At 37.9% G+C, this 23,181-nt stretch overlaps 1 protein-coding gene across 12 annotated transcripts in view; it reads right to left on the minus strand.

The window, feature by feature from the left end:
* Positions 1-23,181, minus strand: part of LOC105463548 (aminoadipate-semialdehyde dehydrogenase) — a 45,113-nt gene that overhangs the window by 4,471 nt on the left and 17,461 nt on the right. For 6 of the 12 annotated variants that reach the window (XM_011710717.3, XM_011710713.2, XM_011710716.3 and 3 more), the window contains 10 exons: positions 22,559-22,751; positions 15,917-16,158; positions 15,452-15,558; positions 14,783-14,955; positions 13,807-13,999; positions 11,744-11,859; positions 9,596-10,391; positions 5,492-5,655; positions 3,928-4,050; positions 3,143-3,274 (listed from right to left, as the gene is read on the minus strand). In XM_011710717.3, the coding sequence (XP_011709019.1) occupies positions 3,143-3,274; positions 3,928-4,050; positions 5,492-5,655; positions 9,596-10,391; positions 11,744-11,859; positions 13,807-13,999; positions 14,783-14,955; positions 15,452-15,558; positions 15,917-16,158; positions 22,559-22,751 (2,239 nt within the window). Of the gene's footprint in view, positions 1-3,142; positions 3,275-3,927; positions 4,051-5,491; positions 5,656-7,177; positions 7,399-7,919; positions 8,081-8,808; positions 10,392-11,743; positions 11,860-13,806; positions 14,000-14,782; positions 14,956-15,451; positions 15,559-15,916; positions 16,159-22,558; positions 22,752-23,181 lie in introns of those variants that run through there. The other 6 variants (XM_024787266.2, XM_011710719.3, XR_011621194.1 and 3 more) reach the window with 5 other exon arrangements.

The following is a 23,181-nucleotide window of genomic DNA, read 5'->3' on the forward strand; positions in this document are numbered from 1 at the left end:
AGTCCCAGCTACTGGGAGGGTGAGGTGGGAGAACCACTTGAACCTGGGAGGCGGAGGTTGCAGTGAGCCAAGATCATGCTACTGCACTCCACCCTGGGCGATACAGTGAGACATTGTCTCCAAAAAAAAAAAAGTGTGAGACCAGTTTTCAATGTATCTTATTACAAACTATATATTCTTTTTTCCAAATGTAGGAAAAAATTGCGCTGAAAGGAAGAGTTTATGGGCAATGATAAAAAGTTATAAGTTGTGGCCGGGCACGGTGGCTCACACCTGTAATCCCAACACTTTGAGAGGCCAAGGTGGGTGGATCATCTGAGGTCAGGAGTTTGAGACCAGCCTGGCCAACATGGTGAAGCCTCGTCTCTACTAAAAATACAAAAATTAGCTAGGCGTGGTGGTACACACCTGTAATCCTAGCTACACAGGAGGCTGAGGCAGGAGAATGGCTCTAACCCAGGAGGCAGAGGTTTCAGTGAGCCAAAATCGTGCCAGTGCACTCTAGCCTGGGCAACAGAGCGAGACTCCATCTCAAAAAATAAAATAAAAAAAAAAATAAAATTCATACGAAACCAAAAAAGACCCAGAATAGCCAAAGCAATATTGGGTAAAAAGAACAAAGCTGGAGGCATCACAGTGATTGACTTCAAAATAAGGCTAAATTAGCCAAAATGGCACTGTATTGGTATAAAAAATAGATAGCTCAATGTAATAGAATAGAGAACCTAGAAATAAATCCAAGTAGTTACAGCCAACTGAGATTTGAGAAAGGTGTCAAAAATACGCAATGGGGAATGGCCACCCTCTTCAATAAATGGTGCTGGGAAAATTGGATCTCTACATGCAGAAGAATAAACCAGACTCCTCGCTCTCACTGTATATACAAATAAACTCGAGATGGATTAAAGACTTAAATATAAGACCCAAAACTAGTTAAAACTCCTAGAAGAAAACATAAGGGAATCACTTCAGGACACTGGTCTAAGCAAAGCTTTCATGGCTAAGGCCTAAAACAAAAACAAAAATAGTTAAGTGGGACTATATTAAGCTAAAAAGCTTCTGCACAGTACAGGAAACAACAGAGTGAAGAGACAGCCTGTTGAATGGGAGAAAATATTTGCAAACTATTCATCCAACAAGGGACTAATATCTAGAATATGAGGAACTCGACACAACAGTAAACAAACAAGTCCTATTAAAAAGTGGGCAAGGGAGATGAACAGACATATCTCAAAAGAAAACATACAAATGGCTAACAGGTATATGAAAAAAACACTCAACATCACTAATGATCAGGGAAATGCAAATCAAAACCACAATGAGGTATCATCTTACCCAGTTAAAATGGCTTTTACAAAAAGAACATAACAAATGCTGGCAAGGATGTGGAGAAAAAGGAACTTACACTGCTAGTGGGTATGTAAATTAGTGTAGTCATCATGGAAAACAGTATGGAGATTTCTCAAAAAACTAAGGAGAGAACTATCATATCCAACAGTCCTACTACTATTTACCCAAAGACAAGAAATCAGTATATCAAAGAGACAACCTGCACTCCCATCTCCCATGTTTACTGCAGCACTATTCACAAGAGCAAAGATATGGAATAAACTTAAGTGTCCACCAATGGATGAGTGGATAAAGAAAATGTATACATAGATGAAGTGAAATACTATTAGGCCATAAAAAACAAGGAAATCATGTCATTTGCAGCAACATGGATGGAACTGGAGACTTTTATCTTTTTTTTTTTTTTTCTTTTTTTGAGACAGAGTCTTGCTCTGTCGCTAGGCTGGAGTGCAGTGGCGCGATCTTGGCTCACTGCAACCTCTACCTCCCGGGTTCAAGCGATTCCCCTGCCTCAGTCTCCCAAGTAGCTGGGACTACAGGCGCACGCCACCATGCCCAGCTAATTTTTTTTTGTTTGTTTGTATTTTAGTAGAGACAGGGTTTCACCATGTTGGCCAGGATGGTCTCGATCTCCTGACTTCGTGATCCTCCTGCCTCGGCCTCCCATAGTGCTGGGATTACAGGCGTGAGCCACCATGCCTGGCTATTGAAGATTTTTATCTTAAGTGAAATTAAGCCAGGCCCAGAAAGACAAATATTGCATGTTCTCACTCATATATGAGAGCTAAAAAAGTTGATCTCATGGAGGAAGAAAATGCAATATTAGAAGTTGGGGACCGGGCATGGTAGCTCATGCCTGTAATCTCAGTACTTTGGGAGGCTGAGGCAGGTGGATCACTTGAGGTCAGGAGTTCGAGACCAGACTGGGCAACATGGTGAAACCCCATCTCTACTAAAAATACAAAAATTAGTCAGGCATGGCAGCATGCGCCTGTAGTCCCAGCTACTTGGGAGGCTGAGGCAGGAGAATTGCTTGAACCCAGGCCAGCCTGGTGACAGAGCAAGATTCTGTCTCAAAAAAAAGAAGAAGTTGCGGTGGGTTGGCTAATAAAAAAATAAAAACAGATTAATGAGTAAAAACATATAGTAAGAAAAAATAAGTTCCGATGTTCAATAGCAGAGTAGGATGACTATAGCCAACAACAATATGTTGTATATTTCAGAATAACTAAAAGAGAAGATGTGAAATGATCCCGACACATAGAAATGATAAGTACTCAAGGTGATGGACACCACAAACACACTGACTTAATCATTATACAGTCTATGCATGTAACAAAATATCACATATGTACCCCATAAATAGGTACAAATGTCTGTATCAATTAAAAGAAACCAGGGGTTTTATTTAAACTTTCATAATCTCAGTAGAAGTTATAATAAAACAGGCTAAAAACTGGTAATATTTTTAAAAATTGGGGGAGAGAGATGACAAAAGAAGTGTAACAATGTTTGGGTAGAAATCTTTTAAATCTACTATGTCTTCTTTAAAAAATTAAGAAATCCATGGCTTCACAATTAAAATAGAACTACTTCTCAACATCTCAACACCATGAGTTGAATAATGTTTAAAATGTTACTTCAGTTGTCACCATCTGCTTTGCCTTTGAGAAAAATAAATTTTAAAAAATACATAAATAGAACTATAGATATATAAAATTTCTTGTCCATTTTTTATAAATTTATATAGATATATAAAATTTTATATATAAAAAATTTCTAGTTCTATTACCTGTTCTCCAAAGTGAGTAAAGCAGAGCAAATTCCCATCTACAGAGCCAATACAAACATACTGTGAGCAACATCGTGGGGAAGAGAAGAGTGGTTTTCCACAGGAATGTTTCCAAATAATGTTCCCAGTAGCCTGTCACAGGAAAAAGCAATTCACAGCATTTTACATCATCCTACTAATCAGTTACCCTTTAAAAAACAAAACTCATAATCTCCTAGGGGTAGAACTAAAATAGCAGAAAACGCTATAGGGGTAAGCAGACATAAATGAAGCTGGTATACATATATTAAATCAATCAGTGCTATTTATGAGAACTAGGAAAAAGGCTTGCAATAAAACCAGCAAAGAAAAACACTAGCACCTAAGAGCTATCCCTATGATGGACATAAAGTTCTTAATATGATGAAAAAAATTCTGTCAATTTTGAACCCAGGAGGCAGAGGTTGCAGTGAGCCGAGATCGCACCACTGCACTCCAGCCTGGGCAACAGAGCAAGACTCTGTCAAAAAAAAAAAAAAAAATATATATATATATATACACACACACACACACACACACACATATATACACACACACACACACACATATATATACACACACATACAGGAATTTAAATTTTCTTATCTTTCTAGATCTCGTATCAATCATTTTTAATGAATTCTAGTTTGGTGTATGTGGACTACTATAACTGAAAACTACTCAAACTTTCAGAGCTCAAAGCAAAAATTTCAAAAATTTAAAGAAAAGATCGGTAATAAAATCAATATGTATTATTTTATGCCTACAGGATTTACAGCCAGTAAAAGTCCTCCCAATGTAGCAAAATACAAATGATGTGGAATCGGGTTCAAACACGGAGAGGAAAAGACAGTTCCTCCACATTTTGACTTCCAAACACACTTCTTTCTCTGCAAATAAGAAAACAAATTAATTTGTTTTTGCTGATGGTTAACAAATCCATATACCCTACCCTTCATGATATTATGTCTGTTTAGTTAACATACGTTTTTATCTTTAGTATAAAATACATGCCTATTGTGGAGAATCAGATTAATATAAAGACAAAGGACACCACCCAGAGACAACCAGTGTTAACAGTTTAGCATTTTCTCATTTCTTTTTGGGGTATGGGTGTATGTGTGTATGTCTGTGCGCACACATCTGAGAATGTGTGTATATACACACACATGATTTAATATAGTTGAGATCATTCTGAATATACAACTTGGCATCATGTTTTGCTCACTGATTTTGTAATATTATTTAAATATAATTTTAATGCATAATATCCCATATGAACATAAATAATTTCTCTACCTTATCATTGAATGTTTTTTGGAATTTCTAGGTAGTATAAACAACTTAGAAATAGGCATCTTAATGCGTATATTTGACTATGTTTCTGATTATTTTGCCAGGATTTCTAAAAAAATAATTTTATTGGACCAAGGATATGATATTGTTACCTATGGTCAAATCAAATCATTTTCATTAGAGGCCTCACTAGTTACAACCTCTTACCACTCTCATCAGCATTTAATGTTATAACAAATATGTTTCCTAATCTAACACCATTTGTTTATCTCAGAGTTTTTAATTTTCATTCCTTTGATTATTAAATTTATGAACTATTTATATACATTTACTAGTCATCTCTTCTTTGGGGTCCTGTGTATTTATGTCCCTTGTTTATTTTTCTATCTATCTGGATCTTTATATTTTATTAATTTGTATTTGATCTTCATTTTCATTAATATTAATAAACATAAATGAATTTCCACCTTTTTCACATTTATTTCAAAAATTTTGCCAGCTTAATTTCATAATTCTTATATAACATTTTAATTTTTATGTAATCAGGCCTTAAAATATCTTATTGATATCTTCCTTTGTCATTTTTTTCTACTGTCAAGATGATAATCCTAAATTCTTTACATTCCAAAACTCTGAGTAGCACACTTATTTGTGGTAAATTTGGTAATGAAGTTAAAAAGGTCTTAAGATATTAAGACTTAATTAATGCTTTATTCTTCCCAGACCACAGTGATAAGCTTGGGAAATAGTTAATATCTGTTCCAAGGCTCAACTGCACCTGACAGTTACTTCTTCTAAGTATTAGAAATTTAATGCTTCTATGCTTATGATATTAGACTAATGAGGTGAATTTTTTTTTTTTTTTTTGGAGATACAGTCTCACTCTGTCACCCAGGCTGGAATACATTGTCACAATCTTGGCTCACTGCAACCTCCACCTCCCAGGTTCACGCAATCCTCCCACCTCAGCCTCTGGAGTAGCTACCATTACAGGCATGTGCCACCATGCCCAGCTAATTTGAGGTGAATTCTTACATAAATATCTAAAGCATATGCATGCTGGTCATGAGATCCAATGTAAATGAGTCCTGTGGTTGGATCCATGGTTGCTGAGCTTTTGACAGCATCTCCAGTAGTAAACATCCAGTATTTTTCTCCACTATTACTTTTCAGAACATAAACTAATCCATTATAACAGCCTGCCAAGAAACAAAGCACAAAAGATTTGATATAGATATATTACTGGAAAATAATTCTTTAGCCTGTATCATGGTATTTATATTCAGTCCTCCTCTTATACATAGGCTCTATGATCAGCTCATCTGGCTTACATTTTAGCAATGTAAAGCAGAAACTGAATTAGTAATCACTTGCATAAAATATCTATTTAGTAGATATATCTTATCTTTTAAAAGTTTCACTAATTTTTTTACATACTTATTTTTAAAAAGTGCTTCACTACTGAAAAAATAATAAAGCACACTGTGGTGGAGAGAGATTTTTGACGCATCTGGATTCAGATTTCATCTCAACTAAGATTGGGCATTTAAATCACCCAGTGTTGCTAAGCCCCAAATTATTCATCTGCAGAATGTGGAGTCATCTACTTCCAGGGTTATTGTGACAATTCAGATAATGTGAATAAATGCCCAGTGCATAGAAAGTGTTTAAGAAGTGCTAACGTTAACAGTCAATGTTCATTGAGCATTTACTATGTGTCAAGTGCTATTCTAAGTATGTTACATCTATTAATTCATTTAATCTTCACAGTGAAGTAAGTACTATTATAACCACATTTTATAGATGACAAAATTGAAGCACAGAGAGACTAAATTACTGGGGAAAAATTACACAGCTCATATGTGGCAGAACCAAGATTTGAATCTAAGAAGTCAAGCTCTAGAGCCTATGCTCTTAACAACTAAACTACTTTTCCCAAATTGCTGCTATGGATGAGAAGACAGGGCAGGAGTCCTTGACCTTGGTGTAGTCAAAATAACCTAGCCGGAAGTAGAGATTGTTCCAATCTACAAAGTGAAGGTCACTGAAATTCCCTGGAGATCATGAAAATCAGGAGAAGTAGAATTTGGGGACAGCTATTTAGGGCAATTTCATTGACGCCCACTCTTTAGATGGCTCTGCCTATGGCCACTGCCACTCATTTGAGACCCAATTCCCAATGTACTTTTTATGCTTTTTTTCCCCCTGGCAGTTATTAGTTAGTAGCAAGAGAGTAGTGACCAGCTCAGAGATGACAAAGAGAAATGTCCTATATAGTAGAGCACCCCAGAACTCACCTGGGTAAAGATTTCTATCAATTCAGTTTAATTCCAAAAGACAATAGAGAATAAAATTTTTTGAACTTGGGTTAGGCAAAGATCGCTAAGATGACACTGAAAGCATGACCCATTAAAAAAATTAAAGTGGACTTCATCAAAACAAAGGACTCCTCTTCAAAAGACACTATGTCACTATGCTAGGAGAATAAAACACAAGCCCCAGACTGAGAGAAAACATGCAAAACATATATCTGATAAATTATTTGTATTCAGAATACATAAAACAATTCTTAAAACTCAATTTAAAAAACTTAAAAATGGGAAAAAGATTTCAATAGACACTTCATAAAAGATATACAGATAGCAAAAGAACTTATGAAAAGGTGCTCACCAGACATGGTGGCTCATGTCTGTAATCCCAGCACTTTGAGAGGCTGAGGTGGGCAGATCACTTGAGCCCAGGAGGTTGAAACCAGCCTGGGCAACCTGCAGAAGCTCTGTCTCTACAAAAGTTACAAACATTAACCAGGTGTGGTGGTGCATGTCTGTAGTCCCAGCTACTCCAGAGGCTGAGGTGGGAGGATCACCTGAGCCCAGGAGTTCGAGGGTGTAGTGAGCCATGATCACGCCACTGTACTCCAGCCTGGGTGACAGAGCAAGACCCTGTCTCAAAAAAAGGAAAAAAAAAAGATGTTCAACATCACTAGTCACTAGGGAAAGGCAAATTAAAACCACAATAAAATACCACTCATGATTATTTCAATGGCTATAACAAAAAAAAATTAAAGCTGACAATACCAAGTACTAGCAAGAATGTGATGCAACTGGACCTTCACACATCGATGGTGCAAATGCAAAACAGTTTAGTCACTTTGGGAAACAATTCAGCAGTTTCTTATCATTAAGCTGTATTACTAAAAGTGTCCTGTAGTATAATTTTCAAAATGCTGTTGTTTAAAGGGGAAGAAGGAAGAATCAAATTCAGATTCAAGTAGATTGCTGCTAGGATAGCACAAGTAGGGAAAGTTATTCCTAAGCCTTTAGTCTGAAAAGTTTTGATGAAGATTCCATGAGCATATAAAATGAAACCTAACATATCTGGGAGAGTAAAAAGAGAGTTGTAGTCAGGCGGAGATATTATACCCAGGACCCCATATTCCTAATAAAGTAAAAGTCACCTATACCTTAATGAAACTGAGCAGCAGGTAGTAGCTAACACTTAACGAGCACTTTTGAAAAAATGCTCGCCAGACATGGTGGCTCATGCCTGTAGGGAGGCTTAGGTAGGTGGATCGCTTGAGCCCAGGAGTTTGAGATCAGCCTGGGCAACCTGCAGAAACTCTAACTACAAAAATTTCAAACATTAGCCAGGTGTGGTGGCACATCCCTAGCAAGGCACCAATGGATTCATAAACAATTATCTCATTTAATCCTCCCAAAAGCTTGATAAAGATTCTGGTGGTTTTAAAATATGTCCAGGAGGCCGGGCGAAGTGGCTCACACCTGTAATTCCAGAACTTTGGGATGCCAAGGCAGGTGGATCACAAGGTCAGGAGTTTAATACCAGCCTGACGAACATGGTGAAACCCCATCTCTACTAAAAATACAAAAATTAGCTGGCTGTGGTGGCGTGTGCCTGTAGTCCCAGCTACCCAAGAGGCTGAGGCAGAAGAATCACTTGAATCTGGGAGGCGGAGGTTGCAGTGAACCGAGATTGCGCCACTGCACTCCAGCCTGAGCGACAGAGCCAGACTCCGTCTCAAAAAAAAAAAAAAGTCCATGAATTCTTTGATGCACTTCCTTTCAAGAGGTGGAGCCTAATTCTCTTCCCCTTGAGTGTGGCTTGAACTGAGTTATGCACTTTTCATTTATTTATTTATTTTGAAACAGAGTCCTGCTCTGTTTGCTCAGACCAGAGTGCAGTGGCACAATCACCACTCACAGCAGCCTCAACCTACTGGGCTCCAGTGATCCTCCCACCTCAGCCATTCAAGTAGCTGGGACTACAGGCATGTACTACCATAGCTAGCTAACGTTTGTATTTTTTGTAGAGACAGAGTTTCTGCATGTTACCCAAGCTGGTCTTGAACTCCTGGGCACAAGTGATCCGTCTGCCTTGGTCTATCAAAGTGCTGATATTACAGGTGTGAGCCACCGCGCCTGGCTGAGTTACGCACTTCTACTTAACAGAAGAAAACAAAAAATGATGGTATGGAATTTGGAACACTGGGTCATAAAAGGTACTCTGTTCCTCCTTACCTGCTGTCTCCTGGATCATTCACTCTGAGGAATGTTAGCTGCCATGTTTTAAGGGCAGTCAAGCAGCCTAGAGAGAGGCGCATGTGGCAAGAATTGAAGCTTCCTGTCAGAATCAGCAAAGAACTGAGGCTTTCTGCTAATAGTGATGCAAATGAGCTATCTTGGCAGATTTTCCAACCCAAGTCAAGCTTTCAGATGGCTATAGCCAGAACTGCCAGCTAAGCTGCTCCTGAATTGCTAACCCATAAAAACTATGAGACAATAAATCTGTGTTGTTCTAGGTTGTTCAGTTTTGGGGTATTTGCGATGCAGGAACACATTTTATTATTATTCCCATTTTACCCACAAGGAAAGTGACATTCTAAGAGGTTCAGTAACCTGCCAAAGGTCACAGAGCTCATAATAGCTATAGAGGTAGGTTCAAATCCAGGGACTCTTGACCCCAAGGCCCACATTGTTAAACAGCACAGGGTTGACTATTATTTTTTGACAGCAACCAAACCCATCATACATAGATTTTTTAAAAATTTAACTTGGGCCTATGAAGATTATTGTATGGTAATTCAATTTAACTCCACAAACTTCAAATTTAAAAACTTACCCACCACAATAAAGTTTCCACACTTAGATACACATGCTGAGGATTCAATTCGATCTCCCAAAAGCTGTTCCCATTTCACCTTCCCAGAGTAAAAGTCAACTGCCTTCATTCTATGAGAATGGGAACCAATGTACACAGTTGTAGATGACTTATCGAAAGCGGGTATTACAACCAGCGGTGAAGCATCTACGCACTGGCCTGTGTCTGACCTCCACCTCACATGTAACTCCATTTTCTGAGTCCCTATCACAGGTTTCCCCTCTTCAGAAACTTTCACAACACAGGATGGATCTTTTGACTTTCCAATAAGAACTGGAGAATTTAAGTCTTTCACATTTTGAATGTTGGTCTGTGAAACTGAATCAGAAGGATAGGCTGAAGAGCAATGTCCTAACTTTGTTGAAAACCTAGTGGTATTCAGAGACAAAATTTGACTCCCTCTGCTCAGTGCAACAAAAGCATTAATCTCATTGTGGCAACTTAAAGTCATGATAGCTTTCTGATGTAAAGATGTTCCACTAGCTTCCTCTTGATTAATGTCGCTGAGTTTCCTTTTTGTGGCACAACTCTTCCTGAATGTCACATCTTCATCTGGAAACACTGTTTGAAGAATGTGGTTGTAAATCTCTAAAATGGAACTGCTGAGAATAATTTCCAGAAGCCCAGGCACTGATGTACCAACAAGTTTTTCAATTTCACTGAGGAGCCGGATGGACTTTAAGGAATCTCCACCACTATTTAAGAACAGTGACTCATCAGGAACCTTCAAAAGATCTTCTGAGAGATTCAGAGTAGACTACAGATGAGAGAATAGAGAAATATGTGACGTAAAGGTCTAAAATCAAAAGACTTCAACATTTACAGGTAATATAGAGAGAGAGTACCTACATTAATAATTAGAAATATAGGCTGGGCACAGTGGCTCACGCCTGTAATCTCAGTACTTTGGGAGGCTGAGGCGGGCGGATCACATGAGGTCAGGAGTTCGAGACCATCCTGGCCAACACAGTGAAACCCCATCTCCACTAAAACATGAAAATTAGCTGGGCATGGTGGTACCCACCTATAATCTCAGGTACTCAGAAGGCTGAGGCAGGACAAACACTTGAACCCGGGGGTGGAGGTTGCAGTGAGCCAAGATTGTGCTACTGCCCTCCCACCTGGGCAACACAGTAAATCTCTGTCTCAAAAAATAATAATAATAATAATAATAATAACAACAATTATAAATATAAAATAAATACTTTTAATAATAAAATAAAGTTTTAAATTATTTTATTTATGTTAAAGGAGATCACTGTGCTACCAATTTTGTCACAAAGTCACTCTAAAAGTACAAAATATACTTCCCTTTAGAGCTGTTTTCTTACCCATAATATTGGGACAAAAACATCTGATTTATTAATTATAAAGCCCACAAGATACCAATAGCCAGTATTTCTGTAATACGGGAATAATCTGTCTTTGGTTGCTTCATATAAATCAAAACTACTTTCCAAGAATCTAAAAATGAAGTAGATAAGACTTTTTGTTTTGTTTTGTTTTGGTTTGGTTTTTTTTGTTTGTTTTTTTTTTTTAGTAGATAAGACTTTTATCTTAGATACCCTCTATTTTTAGACAAGGCTACACAATTACATCCTCTTTTCAGAACCCTTTAGAAGCGAAAAATCTATATTTTATTTAAGAAAAATTATTAATTTATTGAGATATATTTTAAAAATTCTCTCAAGTAAAAATACATATTGTTACTGAAAGTTCTTTTGGAATAATGATGTAAGCCCTAAGCCTAACAGACAACACATTGTGCTATAGCAAGATTTGGCTACTTTCTCAGCTCTGACAAGAGTGTTACTACATTCCACCGATCATCTTAGAGAAAAGTTATGTCAAAACAGGTTTTGTCTACTTGTGCCTTTTATTACTACTTCACTTTCAATAAATTTCTTTGTGGGGAACTTAATCTAGTCTTACAGTAGAGAACCTAACCTTCATTTTAACACAAATTGGATAAATGAAGCCATAATACCTAACATCTGGGTAGCAATAACATTCTCAGAAAATTGTATCCAACTTGTTAGGATGATAGCATTCCCTAAAGATATAAAATGACCTCCTTATAATAATAATTTTGTAACTTAAAAATTGTACCTTCCACAAATACTGTAATTTTTCCCAAAGGTCCTCTTTCCCACTGAGTTTATTCTCAGACTTCAAGTTTATGTAGTTTAAATATATCTTGTTTAACTCAGAAACATCAATTTTGCCTTAATATAAAAGAGAAATAACAAATGTTTTAAAACATTTTAAAATTTCACTCAAAGCCTTTATATATTCATTAGCCATACACATTTTTTTTTGTACAACACAGAAATTGTATAAAGAGTTTGTTGTCAACAATGAACTCTAAAAAGTTGTCTGATGCTACCAAGAATGTAGAGAGAAATAGATGAGAAACAGGCCAGGCATAGTGGCTCACTCCTGTAACCCCAACACTTTGGGAGGCTGAGGTGAGAGGATTGCTTGAGGCTAGGGGTTCAAGACTAGCCTGGGCAACACAGCAAGACCCTGTCTCTACAAAAAAAATTAAAAATTGGCCTGTAGTTCTAGTTACTCAGGAGGCTTAGATGGGAGGATCACTTGAACCCAGGAAGTTGAGACTGCAGCAGTGAGCCCTGATTGCCCACTGCATTCCAGCTTGGGTGAAGAAGTGAGACCCTGTCTCCAAAAAAAAAAAGAAAGAAAGAAAAAGAAAAAAAGGAGCTAATATTTATCCAATTTATCTCAATTTCAAGATTTAAAGAAATAGGTTCCATTAACTGAGCAATTACTGCATTTTGAAGTATATGTTAAATAAAAATGAAATTGGGAAGGCAATATAATATGGTGATTAAGATGATATATTTTGAAGTCAAACAGTGCTAGACAGACAAAACAAAAAATAATAAAAATAAAATTAAAATAAAAACAGTCCTAGACAGAATATCAATTCTATCACTGTGATAAGTTAATTGTATGTGTCAATGTGGGTGGGCCACAGGGTGCCCAGATTAAACATTTTTCTGACTGGGTCTGTGAGGGTGCTTCTCGATGAGATTAGTATATGAATCTAATTAAGGACTCAGAAAAGTAGATTGGGCATCATCCAAACTGTTGAGGGCCAAAATAGAAAAAAAGGCAGAGAAAGGAAGAATTTGCACCTTTTTTCTTTCTCTTTTTTGAGATGGAGTCTCACTCTGTTGCCCAGGCTGGAGTGCAGTGGTGCAACCGTGGCTTACTGTAACCTCCTCCTCCTGGGTTCAAGCGATCCTCCCACCTCAGCCTCCCAAGTAGCTGGGACTACAGGCGTGCACCACTGCACTCGGCTAATGTTTTTTGTATTTTTAGTAGAGACAGGGTTTCACCATTTTGGCCAGGCTGGTCTCAAACTCCCAACCTCAAGCGATCCATCTGCCTTGGCATCCCAAAGTGCTGGGATTACAGGCGTGAGTCACCGCACCTGGCATACACCCTCTTTGTGTCACTGCTTAAGCTAGGACATCTCATTTCCTCCTGTCCTCAAACAGGGATGTACATCATCAGCTTCCCTGATTCTCAGGCCTTAGGACACAGACTGAATACAGCACTGACTTTCCTGAGTCTCCAGTTTGCCAAAGGGAGATTAGACCTCTTAGCTTCCATAAATGCACAGGCCAATTCCTGACAATAAATCTTTTATATATCTATATATTGGTTCTGTTTCTGGAGAACCTTGACTACTATACTAATATAACCACTAACTAGCAAAATGATTTTTGGAAAATTACTTAACCTCTTTTTTAGATGTTGCCAAGTCTGGAGTACAGTAGTTATTTACAGGCACAAACATAGCATACTGTACCCTCAAACTCCTGGCCTCAAGTCATCCTCCACTTTAGCTTCCCTGAATGGCTGAAACTACAGGCGCTCACCACTATGCCCCACTGAATTACTTAACCTCTTTAAGCCTTATTTTCCTCATCTGTAAATAAGAATAATACCACCTATCCACAGGATTTTCTGAAGATAAAATGAATTAATTATACAAAGTGTTCAAAAGAGGGTCTATCACAATAAATGCTAGTACCATTTACAAAAATAATAAAGATTTATGTGATCATTAAGCTAGTTATGAATACAATTAGTATTATTTGGCACTGAATTACTAAATTATATTTGGCACTAAATTACTTTACCGTGGGATGTAAATGGTAGAGAATCAATCAATACAAGCTCATCCGGGATTGCATGACTTGGAAGATATTTGTGCAGTTCTTTAAAGATGTATTCTTTTACTGAAGCATCTTTAGACACCATGAAGAGAATTAATTTTTCCTGATTATACCATGTAACTGCACAAGACTCCACTTGCTGAAGCTCTTCAGCAACCTATAAGAGAGATTATACCAATTTGCCAATGAGGATATTTACAAACAAGTTTCCTAAAAGCTTACTTTTTAATGTCTGAAATCAAAACAGCTGAATTAAATTTTGGAATATACTGGAGATTTTTTTTAAAAATTGCTTTGCTACTGTTACTATTACTTGCACATAGGGTTCATAATATTTTTCAAAATAATAGGTCCTAAAGCAAAAGAAGCCAGTTTAATTTCACAAATATTAAAATCCAGTTTGTCACTTATTTAAAGAATAACCATCTTGGCCGGGCGCGGTGGCTCAAGCCTGTAATCCCAGCACTTTGGGAGGCCGAGACGGGCGGATCACGAGGTCAGGAGATCGAGACCATCCTGGCTGACACAGTGAAACCCCGTCTCTACTAAAAAAAATAAAAAAATAAAATACAAAAAAACTAGCCGGGCGAGGTGGCGGGCGCCTGTAGTCCCAGCTACTCGGGAGGCTGAGGCCGGAGAATGGCGTGAACCCGGGAGGCGGAGCTTGCAGTGAGCCAAGATCATGCCACTGCACTCCAGCCTGGGCGGCAGAGCGAGACTCTGTCTCAAAAAAAAAAAAAAAAAAAAAAAAAAAAAGAATAACCATCTCTTCATGCTGGGGATAAGGGGCACCCTGAATTATTCATATCTTTTATTGTAATTCATCACTAACACAAAAATGTCAGGTGTAAATAATAGAGACCCCAGCACAGAAAATTGGTGGTGGCTGCTTCTAATACTTACATATATTAATAGATAGTCAATATTTAAATAGTTCTACCTGTTGCACAAGTTCAATGTTAAGACGTTTGCCATGACGTTTGATCTGACTGTCTTTTCGTCCCAAAAAAAAAATCTCTCCATCTTTCACAGTCACAAAGTCTCCTGTAGCTCGCATTGTGCCAAGTGGTACTGTCACTTCATCATCAAGAAAACACACTCTGTTTCTGCCACCTTCCCAAGATATAAACACCAATGCCATAAAAATTCAAGGGAAATATATTAAAAACAGTAAAATCAACAACATCTCCAAAAGTTTGGTGACTAAGTTTCAAAATTTAAATACTAAAAGAGGGGCTCATTTTAAAATGTTATCTGATAAAACTAGACACAATAAGTTCAGTAAATAAGCAAAGAGATAAAATGAAATTTATTTCTTAAAATTTATAGATTTAAAAATTCTTAGACTACTGATTAAATGTAATTTTGGCTATAAATATAAATATGAAGGTCCAAGTTACAGTTTCTAAATTACTTTTATTAATGTATTAGATATTATTATCTGAAATAATTATTGTAACATTTGATATTTCATGACTATATGAATGAGATTAAAAATTATCACTGAAAAGCATGAGATAGACAAAAGAAAAAGAGGAAAGTAATAAAATTAACACATCAGATCATTTTTCTTGAAAAAAAAATTCTCAATCAACAAATATAAAACAACCTAAAAATACTTGGCCACTGCCTTCCTGAATTGTGAAGCCATTAGTATCTCTGACTTCAACTACTGTTCCAAGAAGTGGAAATCCCAGTTGTACAGGCAATTCACATCTATGAAAATAAGACCCAGAACAGATTTAAAATTTTTCATTTGAATAGAATATTTTCCAATATATTTAAATCATACTGTACCAAATAAAGAAAAAAAAGTTTGTTATGCTATAATTCAAAGACTGACAAGAGGAAAAGGTTAGGTGGAGAGGTAATCATATATGTTATTCATTACTATTTAGTACAAAAATTTGTAGCAGTATCTTGGCACCAGCCATAGTAAGGAAGGTTCTGGATTCCCGACTTAAAATATCAGATACAATCATATTTCTAAAATTACTACCCCAGCGCCTATCAAAACCAAAAACACTATCAGTGTTAAGATCCTAGAAATACATAGTATAATGAAGACCCTTACTTTAAAGTAGAGTTAAGAATCTTCTCTGGAATCCTATAAATGGTTGCCCAACTTGATACCTCTGTGATACCATAAACATTAAATATTTGTGTTTTATTGCCTTCTCCTCTCCAGCTTCTGAGAACTGTCAATGATGGAAACACTTCACCACCAAGGGCTAATACTCGAAGAGAAGTAGTGGCTGACAAAACATTTGACTTGATAAGCTTAGATCCAAATCTTCTAAGCAATGTTGGTGTTGCCTGTAGATACATTAAAAATAATTTATTTATTTCCCTTCACTTCTTTAGAAAGGTAAGCACTGTAGTTATTATTTCAAAGTTAACATTTAGAGCCCACATGGAAATTAAGGCTGTGTTTATCAAATGGGAAATCCCATTTGGAAAACTACTGGTGCAACATTATCTTCTTGTTTTTGTTTGTTTGTTTGTTTGAGACAGGGTCTCACTCTGTTGACCAGGCTGGAGTGCAGTAGCATGATCACAGCTCACTGCAGCCTCAACCTCCCAGGCCCAAGTCATCATCCCACCTCAGCCTCCTGAACAGCTGGGACTACAGGCACATACCACCACAACTAGCTGATTTTTAAAATTTTTTGTACAAATAGAGCCTGTGTTGCCTAAGCTGGTCTTGGACTCCTGGGCTCAAGCAATCCTCCCACCTTGGCCTCCCAAAGCACTAGGATTACAGGTGTGAGAGCCAACTGGCCCAACATTATCTTCCTAATGTGGATATCACTTATGCTTTAGAAAAAAACTCAAGCAAAAATATTATTTATATTTCATCATACAGTTCATACAAAAAGGTTTAAGGATAAAAAGGACAAAAACTATAAAATCAATTTACCTTTCCTTTCTTGCTCTGTATAAAAAGTATACAAAAGGGTTTAAAAACGTGCCTAAGTAGCTCTCTCCTCCCGCCATCCAAGATGCCGAAAGAAAAGAAGGCCAAGGTAAAGAAGGTGGCTCCGGCCCCTGCTGTCGTGAAGAAGGAGGAGGCCAAGAAAGTGGTGAATCCCGTTTGAGAAAAGGCCTAAGAATTTCGGCACTGGACAGGACATCCAGCCCAAAAGAGACCTCACCCGCTTTGTGAAACGGCCCCGCTCTATCAGGTTGCAGCGGCAGACAGCCATCCTCTATAAGCAGCTGAAAGTGCCGCCTGTGATTAACCAGTTCACCCAGGCCCTGGACCACCAAACAGCCTCTCAGCTGCTTAAACTGGCCCACAAGTACAGACCAGAGACAAAGCAAGAAAAGAAGCAGAGGCTGTTGGCCTGGGCCAAGAAGAAAGCTGCTGGCAAAGCGGACGTCCCCACTAAGAGACCACCTGTCCTTCCAGCAGGAGTTAACACCGTCACCACCTTGGTGGAGAATAAGAAAGTTCAGCGGGTGGTGACTGCACACGACGTAGATCCCATCGAGTTAGCTTGTCTTCTTGCCGGCCCTGTGTCGTAAAATGGGGGTCCCTTAGTGCATTATCAAGGGGAAGGCAAGACTGGGATGTCTAGTCCACAGGAAGACCTGTACCACTGTTGCCTTCACACAGGTTAACTTGGAAGACAAAGGCGTTTTGGCTAAACTAGTGGAAGCTATCAGGACCAATTACAACGACAGACACAATGAGATCCGCCGTCAGTGGTGTGGCAATGTCCTGGCTCCCAAGTCTGTGGCTCACATCGCCAAGCTCGAAAAGGCAAACGCTAAAGAACTTGCCACTAAACTGGGTTAAATGTACACTGCTGAGTTTTCTGTACATAAAAATAATTAATACAAATTTTCCTTTAAAAATGTGCCTAAGTAAAACAATAATGAATAAAGATTGATAACAAAAGCTTTATTGAGGTATAACTGACATATAATAAACTATTTTAAGTATACAATTTAATATATTTTGATAGACATATATACTAGCAAAACCATCACCACAATCAAAATAATGAACATAACTGTCTTAGTTGATTCAGATTACTATAACAAAAATACTGTATACTAGGTAAGAAATGTAGCGCTCACAGTTCTGAAGATAGGGAAGTCCAAGATCAAGGTATGGGCAGACTTACTGTCTGGTGAATACTCTACTTCACAGATGGTACCTTCTTGTGTTCTCGCATGGTAGAAGGAACCAACAAGCAACCTCAGGCATCTTTTATAAGAGCACTAATCTCATTCATGAGGTTCCCACCCTCGTGACATAGTCATCTCCTGAAGGCCCCACATCTTAACAACAGATTGGGGATTAGATTTCAACATATGAATTCTGGAGAGACACAAACATTCAGATGACAGCAATATTCATCACTCCCAAAATTACCTGTGTACCACTATAAGTCTCCTCTCCAACTGGATCCCTTATCCAGACAACCACTGATCTATTTTCTGTCACTACAGATCAGAATAATCTTGTATAATTCCATTAATATAAATTATATATAAAATTATGAATAGAAATTATATATTCCATTTATATAAATGGAATCATAAAATACGTAGCCTGTTTTGGCCTGGCTTCTTTCACTCAACATAATAGATACAATTCATCTCTGCTGCTGAGTGTATCAACAGTTTTATTCCTTTTTATTGCTAAGTAGTATTCTATAGTACAGATCAGGACTGGGTTTCACTGTTTCATATAAAATTCAGGATCAACTTACTCATTTCTAACAAAAAAGCCTATTGGATTTTGCTAGAAAGTGTGGTTAATTTACAGATCAATTTGGGAAGAAATGCAATCTCAACAATATTAAAACTTCTAATCTATAAAGACAAAATATTATTTAGGTCTCTAATTTCTATCAACAATGTTTTATAGTTTTCAGTGTACTAATCTTGCTCTTTAGCTTTATTCCTACTTTATTGTTTTTGATGCTAGTTTAATATTAATTTCATTTTTAGATTTTTCTTTAATACATATACATATAAATATATATGTACAAATATATATACAGAAATACAATTGATTTTTGTATATTGATCTTCGATCCCCCAACCTGACTAAACTTTATTATTTCTAGCAGTCCTCCTCACCACCCCCACCCTCCTACAAGATTTTCTATATACAGGATCACACCAACTGCATATAGAGAGAGTTGTACTTCCTCCTGTCCAACGTTAAGTACCTTTAATTTTTTTCCTTCTTGCCTTATTGTACTGGCAAGAACCACCAGAATGTTGAAGTGGCAAAGGCAAACTTGCTTGCCTTGTTCCCAATCTTAGGGTCAAAGCATTCAGTCTTTTATCAAGCATGGTGTCATATCACCTGTAGTTCTATTGTAGGTGCCCTTCTTCATATTGGGAAAGTTCCCTTCTATTTCTAGTTTGTTAGGAGCTTTTTAAAAAATTATAAATGGGTGTTAGATTTTGTCAAATCCTTTCTCTGCATCTATTAAGATAGGTATGTGCTTTGTGTTCGTTATTCTTTACGTAGTGTATATCATCAATAGATTTTTGGATGTTAAACCAAACATGCATTCCTGGGATAAATCCCAAATGGTCACCTTTAAATTTACTGAGACTTGTTTTGTGGCTTAGCATATGACTTATCCTATGAAATGTGCTTAAAAAGAATTCTGCAATCATTGGATAGAGTGCTCTATATATGGCATTTAGTTGATAATGCTGTTCAAGTCTTTGATACTAGCTGATTTGTCTAGTTTTTCAATCAATTATTGAAAGTGGGGTGTTAAAATCTCCAACCATTGAGTTGTCTATTTATGTTTTCAATTTTATCCATTTTTGTTTCATGTATTTGGAAGCTAGTTTTAGGTGGATATACATGTATAATTGTTACATCTTATTGATATAACAATGTATTTACTGATGTACTGACAATCTTATCCTTATAAAATTGTCATTGTTGCTTGTTTTTGTTTTTGTTTTTGTTTTTGTTTTCTTTGCTAGTACATTTCTTTGCTAGTAACCTGCCTGGACTAAATCCATGAAGTCTGTCTCCCCTCATATATGTGGCCACTGATGTTGCTGCTTAGTTGTTTATTAAAAAATATATGTTCTTCTTTTTATTTTTTGTGAGATGGAGTTTCGCTCTTGTTGCCCAGGCTGAAGTGCAGTGGCGCAATCTCAGCTCACCACAACATCCACCTCCAGCCTCCCGGGTTCAAGTGATTCTCCTGCCTCAGCCTCCTGAGTAGCTGGGATTATAGCCACCCGCCACCATGCGTGGCTAATTTTTTTGTATTTTTTTAGTAAAGACGGGGTTTCACCATGTTGGACAGGCTTGTCTCAAACTCCTGACTTCAGATGATACTCCCACCTGGGCCTCCTAGATTGCTGGGATTATAGGCGTGAACCACTGTGCCCTGCCTTATGTTCTTTTATTTATTTATTTATTTATTTATTTATTTATTTATTTATTTTTGAGACGGAGTCTTACTCTGTCTCCCAGGCTGGAGTGCAGTGGCACTATCTTGGCTAAATGCAATCTCGACGGCTAAATGCAATCTCGACCACCCGGGTCCAAGCGATTCTCCTGTCTCAGCCTCCTGAGTAGCTCCAAGTAGCATAACCTCGGCCAGGAACATGCTTATCCCACCACCACTGCAATCTCAGGCTAGAAGAGCTGTTGCCCTCTCAGGCTAAGGAACTGTAGGCCTCCCTACTGGCCTACTTCAAGATCATCATTTCCACAGATGCTGCAGCTGGTCATGGGCATTAGTGACTATTACGAATTAAGTGAGCCCCTTCAAACAGACAGAATCTGTTTAGTTTATCAAAATAGAAAGTGGAAGCTGGACGTGGTGGCTCACATCTGTAATCCCAGGACTTTGGGAGTCCAAGGCGGGCAGATTAAGGAGTTTGAGGCCAGGAGGACAGGAGTTCAAGACCAGCCTGGCCATCATCGCAAAATGCTGTCTCTATTACAAATACAAAAATTAGCTGGGCATGGTGGTACATGCCTGTAATCCCAGCTACTCGGGAGGCCAAGGCATGAGAATCTCTTGAGCCTGGGAGACAGAGATTGCAGTGAGCTGAGGTCGCACCAGTATACTCCAGGCTGGGCGACAAGAGTGAGACTCTGTCTCAATTAAAAAAAAAAAAAAAGACAATGGAAACTAATAATTAAGATGCACATATGCACATAGGTACATGAATATAACACACCATATTCTGAATGTTTGTGTCTCCCCCTCAAATTCGTATGTTGAAATCCTAACTCTCAGGCCAGGTGCGGTGGCTCACGCCTGTAATCCCAGAACTTTGGAGGCAGAGACAGAAGGATCACTTGAGGCCAGTAGTGAGATCAGTGTGGCCAACATGGTGAAACCCTGTCTCTACCAAAAATACAAAAATTAGCCTGGCGTGGTGGCGGTCGCCTGTAATCCCAGCTACTCGGGGAGACTGAGGCACAAGAATCGCCTGAACTCAGGAGGTAGAGTGAGCCAAGATCACGCCACTTCACTCCAGTCTGGGCAACACAGCAAGACTCTGTTGAAAGAAACAGAGAGAGAAAGAGACAAAGAAGGGAGGGAGGGAGGCAGGGAGGGAGGGAGGCAGGGAGGGAGGGAGGGAGGGAGGGAGGGAGGGAGGGAGGAAGGAAGGAAGGAAGGAAGGAAGGAAGGAAGGAAGGAAGGGAGGGAGGGAGGGAGGGAGGGAGGGAGGGAGGGAGGAAGGGAGGGAAGGAAGGAATTCTAAAATTCAGGGCAATGGTATTAGGAGGTAGGGCCTTTATGAAGTGATTAGGTCATGTAGGCAGAGACCTCATGAATGAGATTAGTGCCCTTATAAAACCCTTTCCATCATGTGAAGACCCAGTGAAAAGACTGTAGTCTAATGAATCAGTGAGTGGGCCCCTCGTGAGAGATCAAATCTCCTGATGACTTAATCTTGGACTTCCCACCTCCAGAACTGTAAGAAATAAATGTCTGTTGTTTATAATCTACTCAGTTTATGGTATTTTGTTACAGCAGCCTGAATGGACTCACACACACAGGAACTATGTTACACTGTCTCATTTAATTCTATTTGAGATGGGTATTATTTCCATTTATAGATAAAACCTAAGGCTCACGGCAGTTAAACACTTAACAAAGATATTTACATATTATGATATGCATATAATATTGCTAATTCTCTAGTACCTTTAGCTACTTACACTGTAGTAACTTAAGGCTTGTGTACCAGTCATATACTTTTGTATCTGCATGACCTAATCACCAGTCAGATACACATTTAAATAACATTTTAAAGGGCCAAATTTCGAAAACACTTGTTTCTGTAGGTTAATGTAAAGTATACTGATATAAAAATAAGAAAATCTATATTCCTAACTCGATTATAATTTAATGTACTTATACTAGTTTTTCATGAGAAACACAACATACATAGATTTTAAGACAGAAGAGGCAGCCTATCCTTCTCAAATCCAACAAATCTGAGTCAAAGTCAAGGTCCTCTAGTTATTATAGTATGCACAAAATACATAATAAAATAATTTTCTAGGCAGAATTCACTTATCTTTTTTCATTTTCAAATAAACAAAAAAAAGTCACATCATGAGGAGATAACCCTTGATAACCTAACCAGATTATATTAATCCATTGTAAAGAACTACAGGAATACAAAATATTCTTTAAAACACTTGAAATATTGAAAAATGATAAACAAAACATTCACTGCTACTAAAATGTACCTGCAAAACAGTCACTCTATGATGGGAAAAGAGAACACTGGCTAATTTTGATGGGAGCAACTTGATGGAAGTTGGTATAATAAGCAGAGAGGCACCACTTGATAGAGCAAGAAATATTTCCACAACAGAAGGATCAAAGGTCAGAGGTGAAGCCAGAAACAAAACATCTTCTTGTGTGATGTCAAAAAGTACCCTAAGGCAAAACAGAATGCAGTTGTAAGAAACGTCAAACATTTAGTAAGCACATATCCTAAAAAAGTGTTCACGTGTTTATGATTATCAAGTTTCTGAATGTTGGCCAGATTTTATTCTTCTCTCTTAAATTAGGCAAAATAGTGCTATCAAAATTCAAGAAATCTTCTTCATAAAAGAAAGAATTAACAGCCATTTAAAGCAATATCCATGTTTTACCAGACATATTTTATCATCTGTGATGACTTTTGATGTGTCAACTTGGTTTGATTGAACTACTGCCCCCAGAATTCCCTCTCCAGTATGTTTCCCGTTAGGGAAGGAGACAAGGGATATTCTCTTGAGAGCTGAGGAACAGAAGGGAGGCTGCTGCTTAGGAGCACACACGCCTTCTTCAAGCAGTTATTCAATCAAACCCTATAGTCCCTAAT

The sequence above is a fragment of the Macaca nemestrina genome, chromosome 3 (genome assembly GCF_043159975.1).
Source record: "Macaca nemestrina isolate mMacNem1 chromosome 3, mMacNem.hap1, whole genome shotgun sequence".
Taxonomy (NCBI): domain Eukaryota; kingdom Metazoa; phylum Chordata; class Mammalia; order Primates; family Cercopithecidae; genus Macaca; species Macaca nemestrina.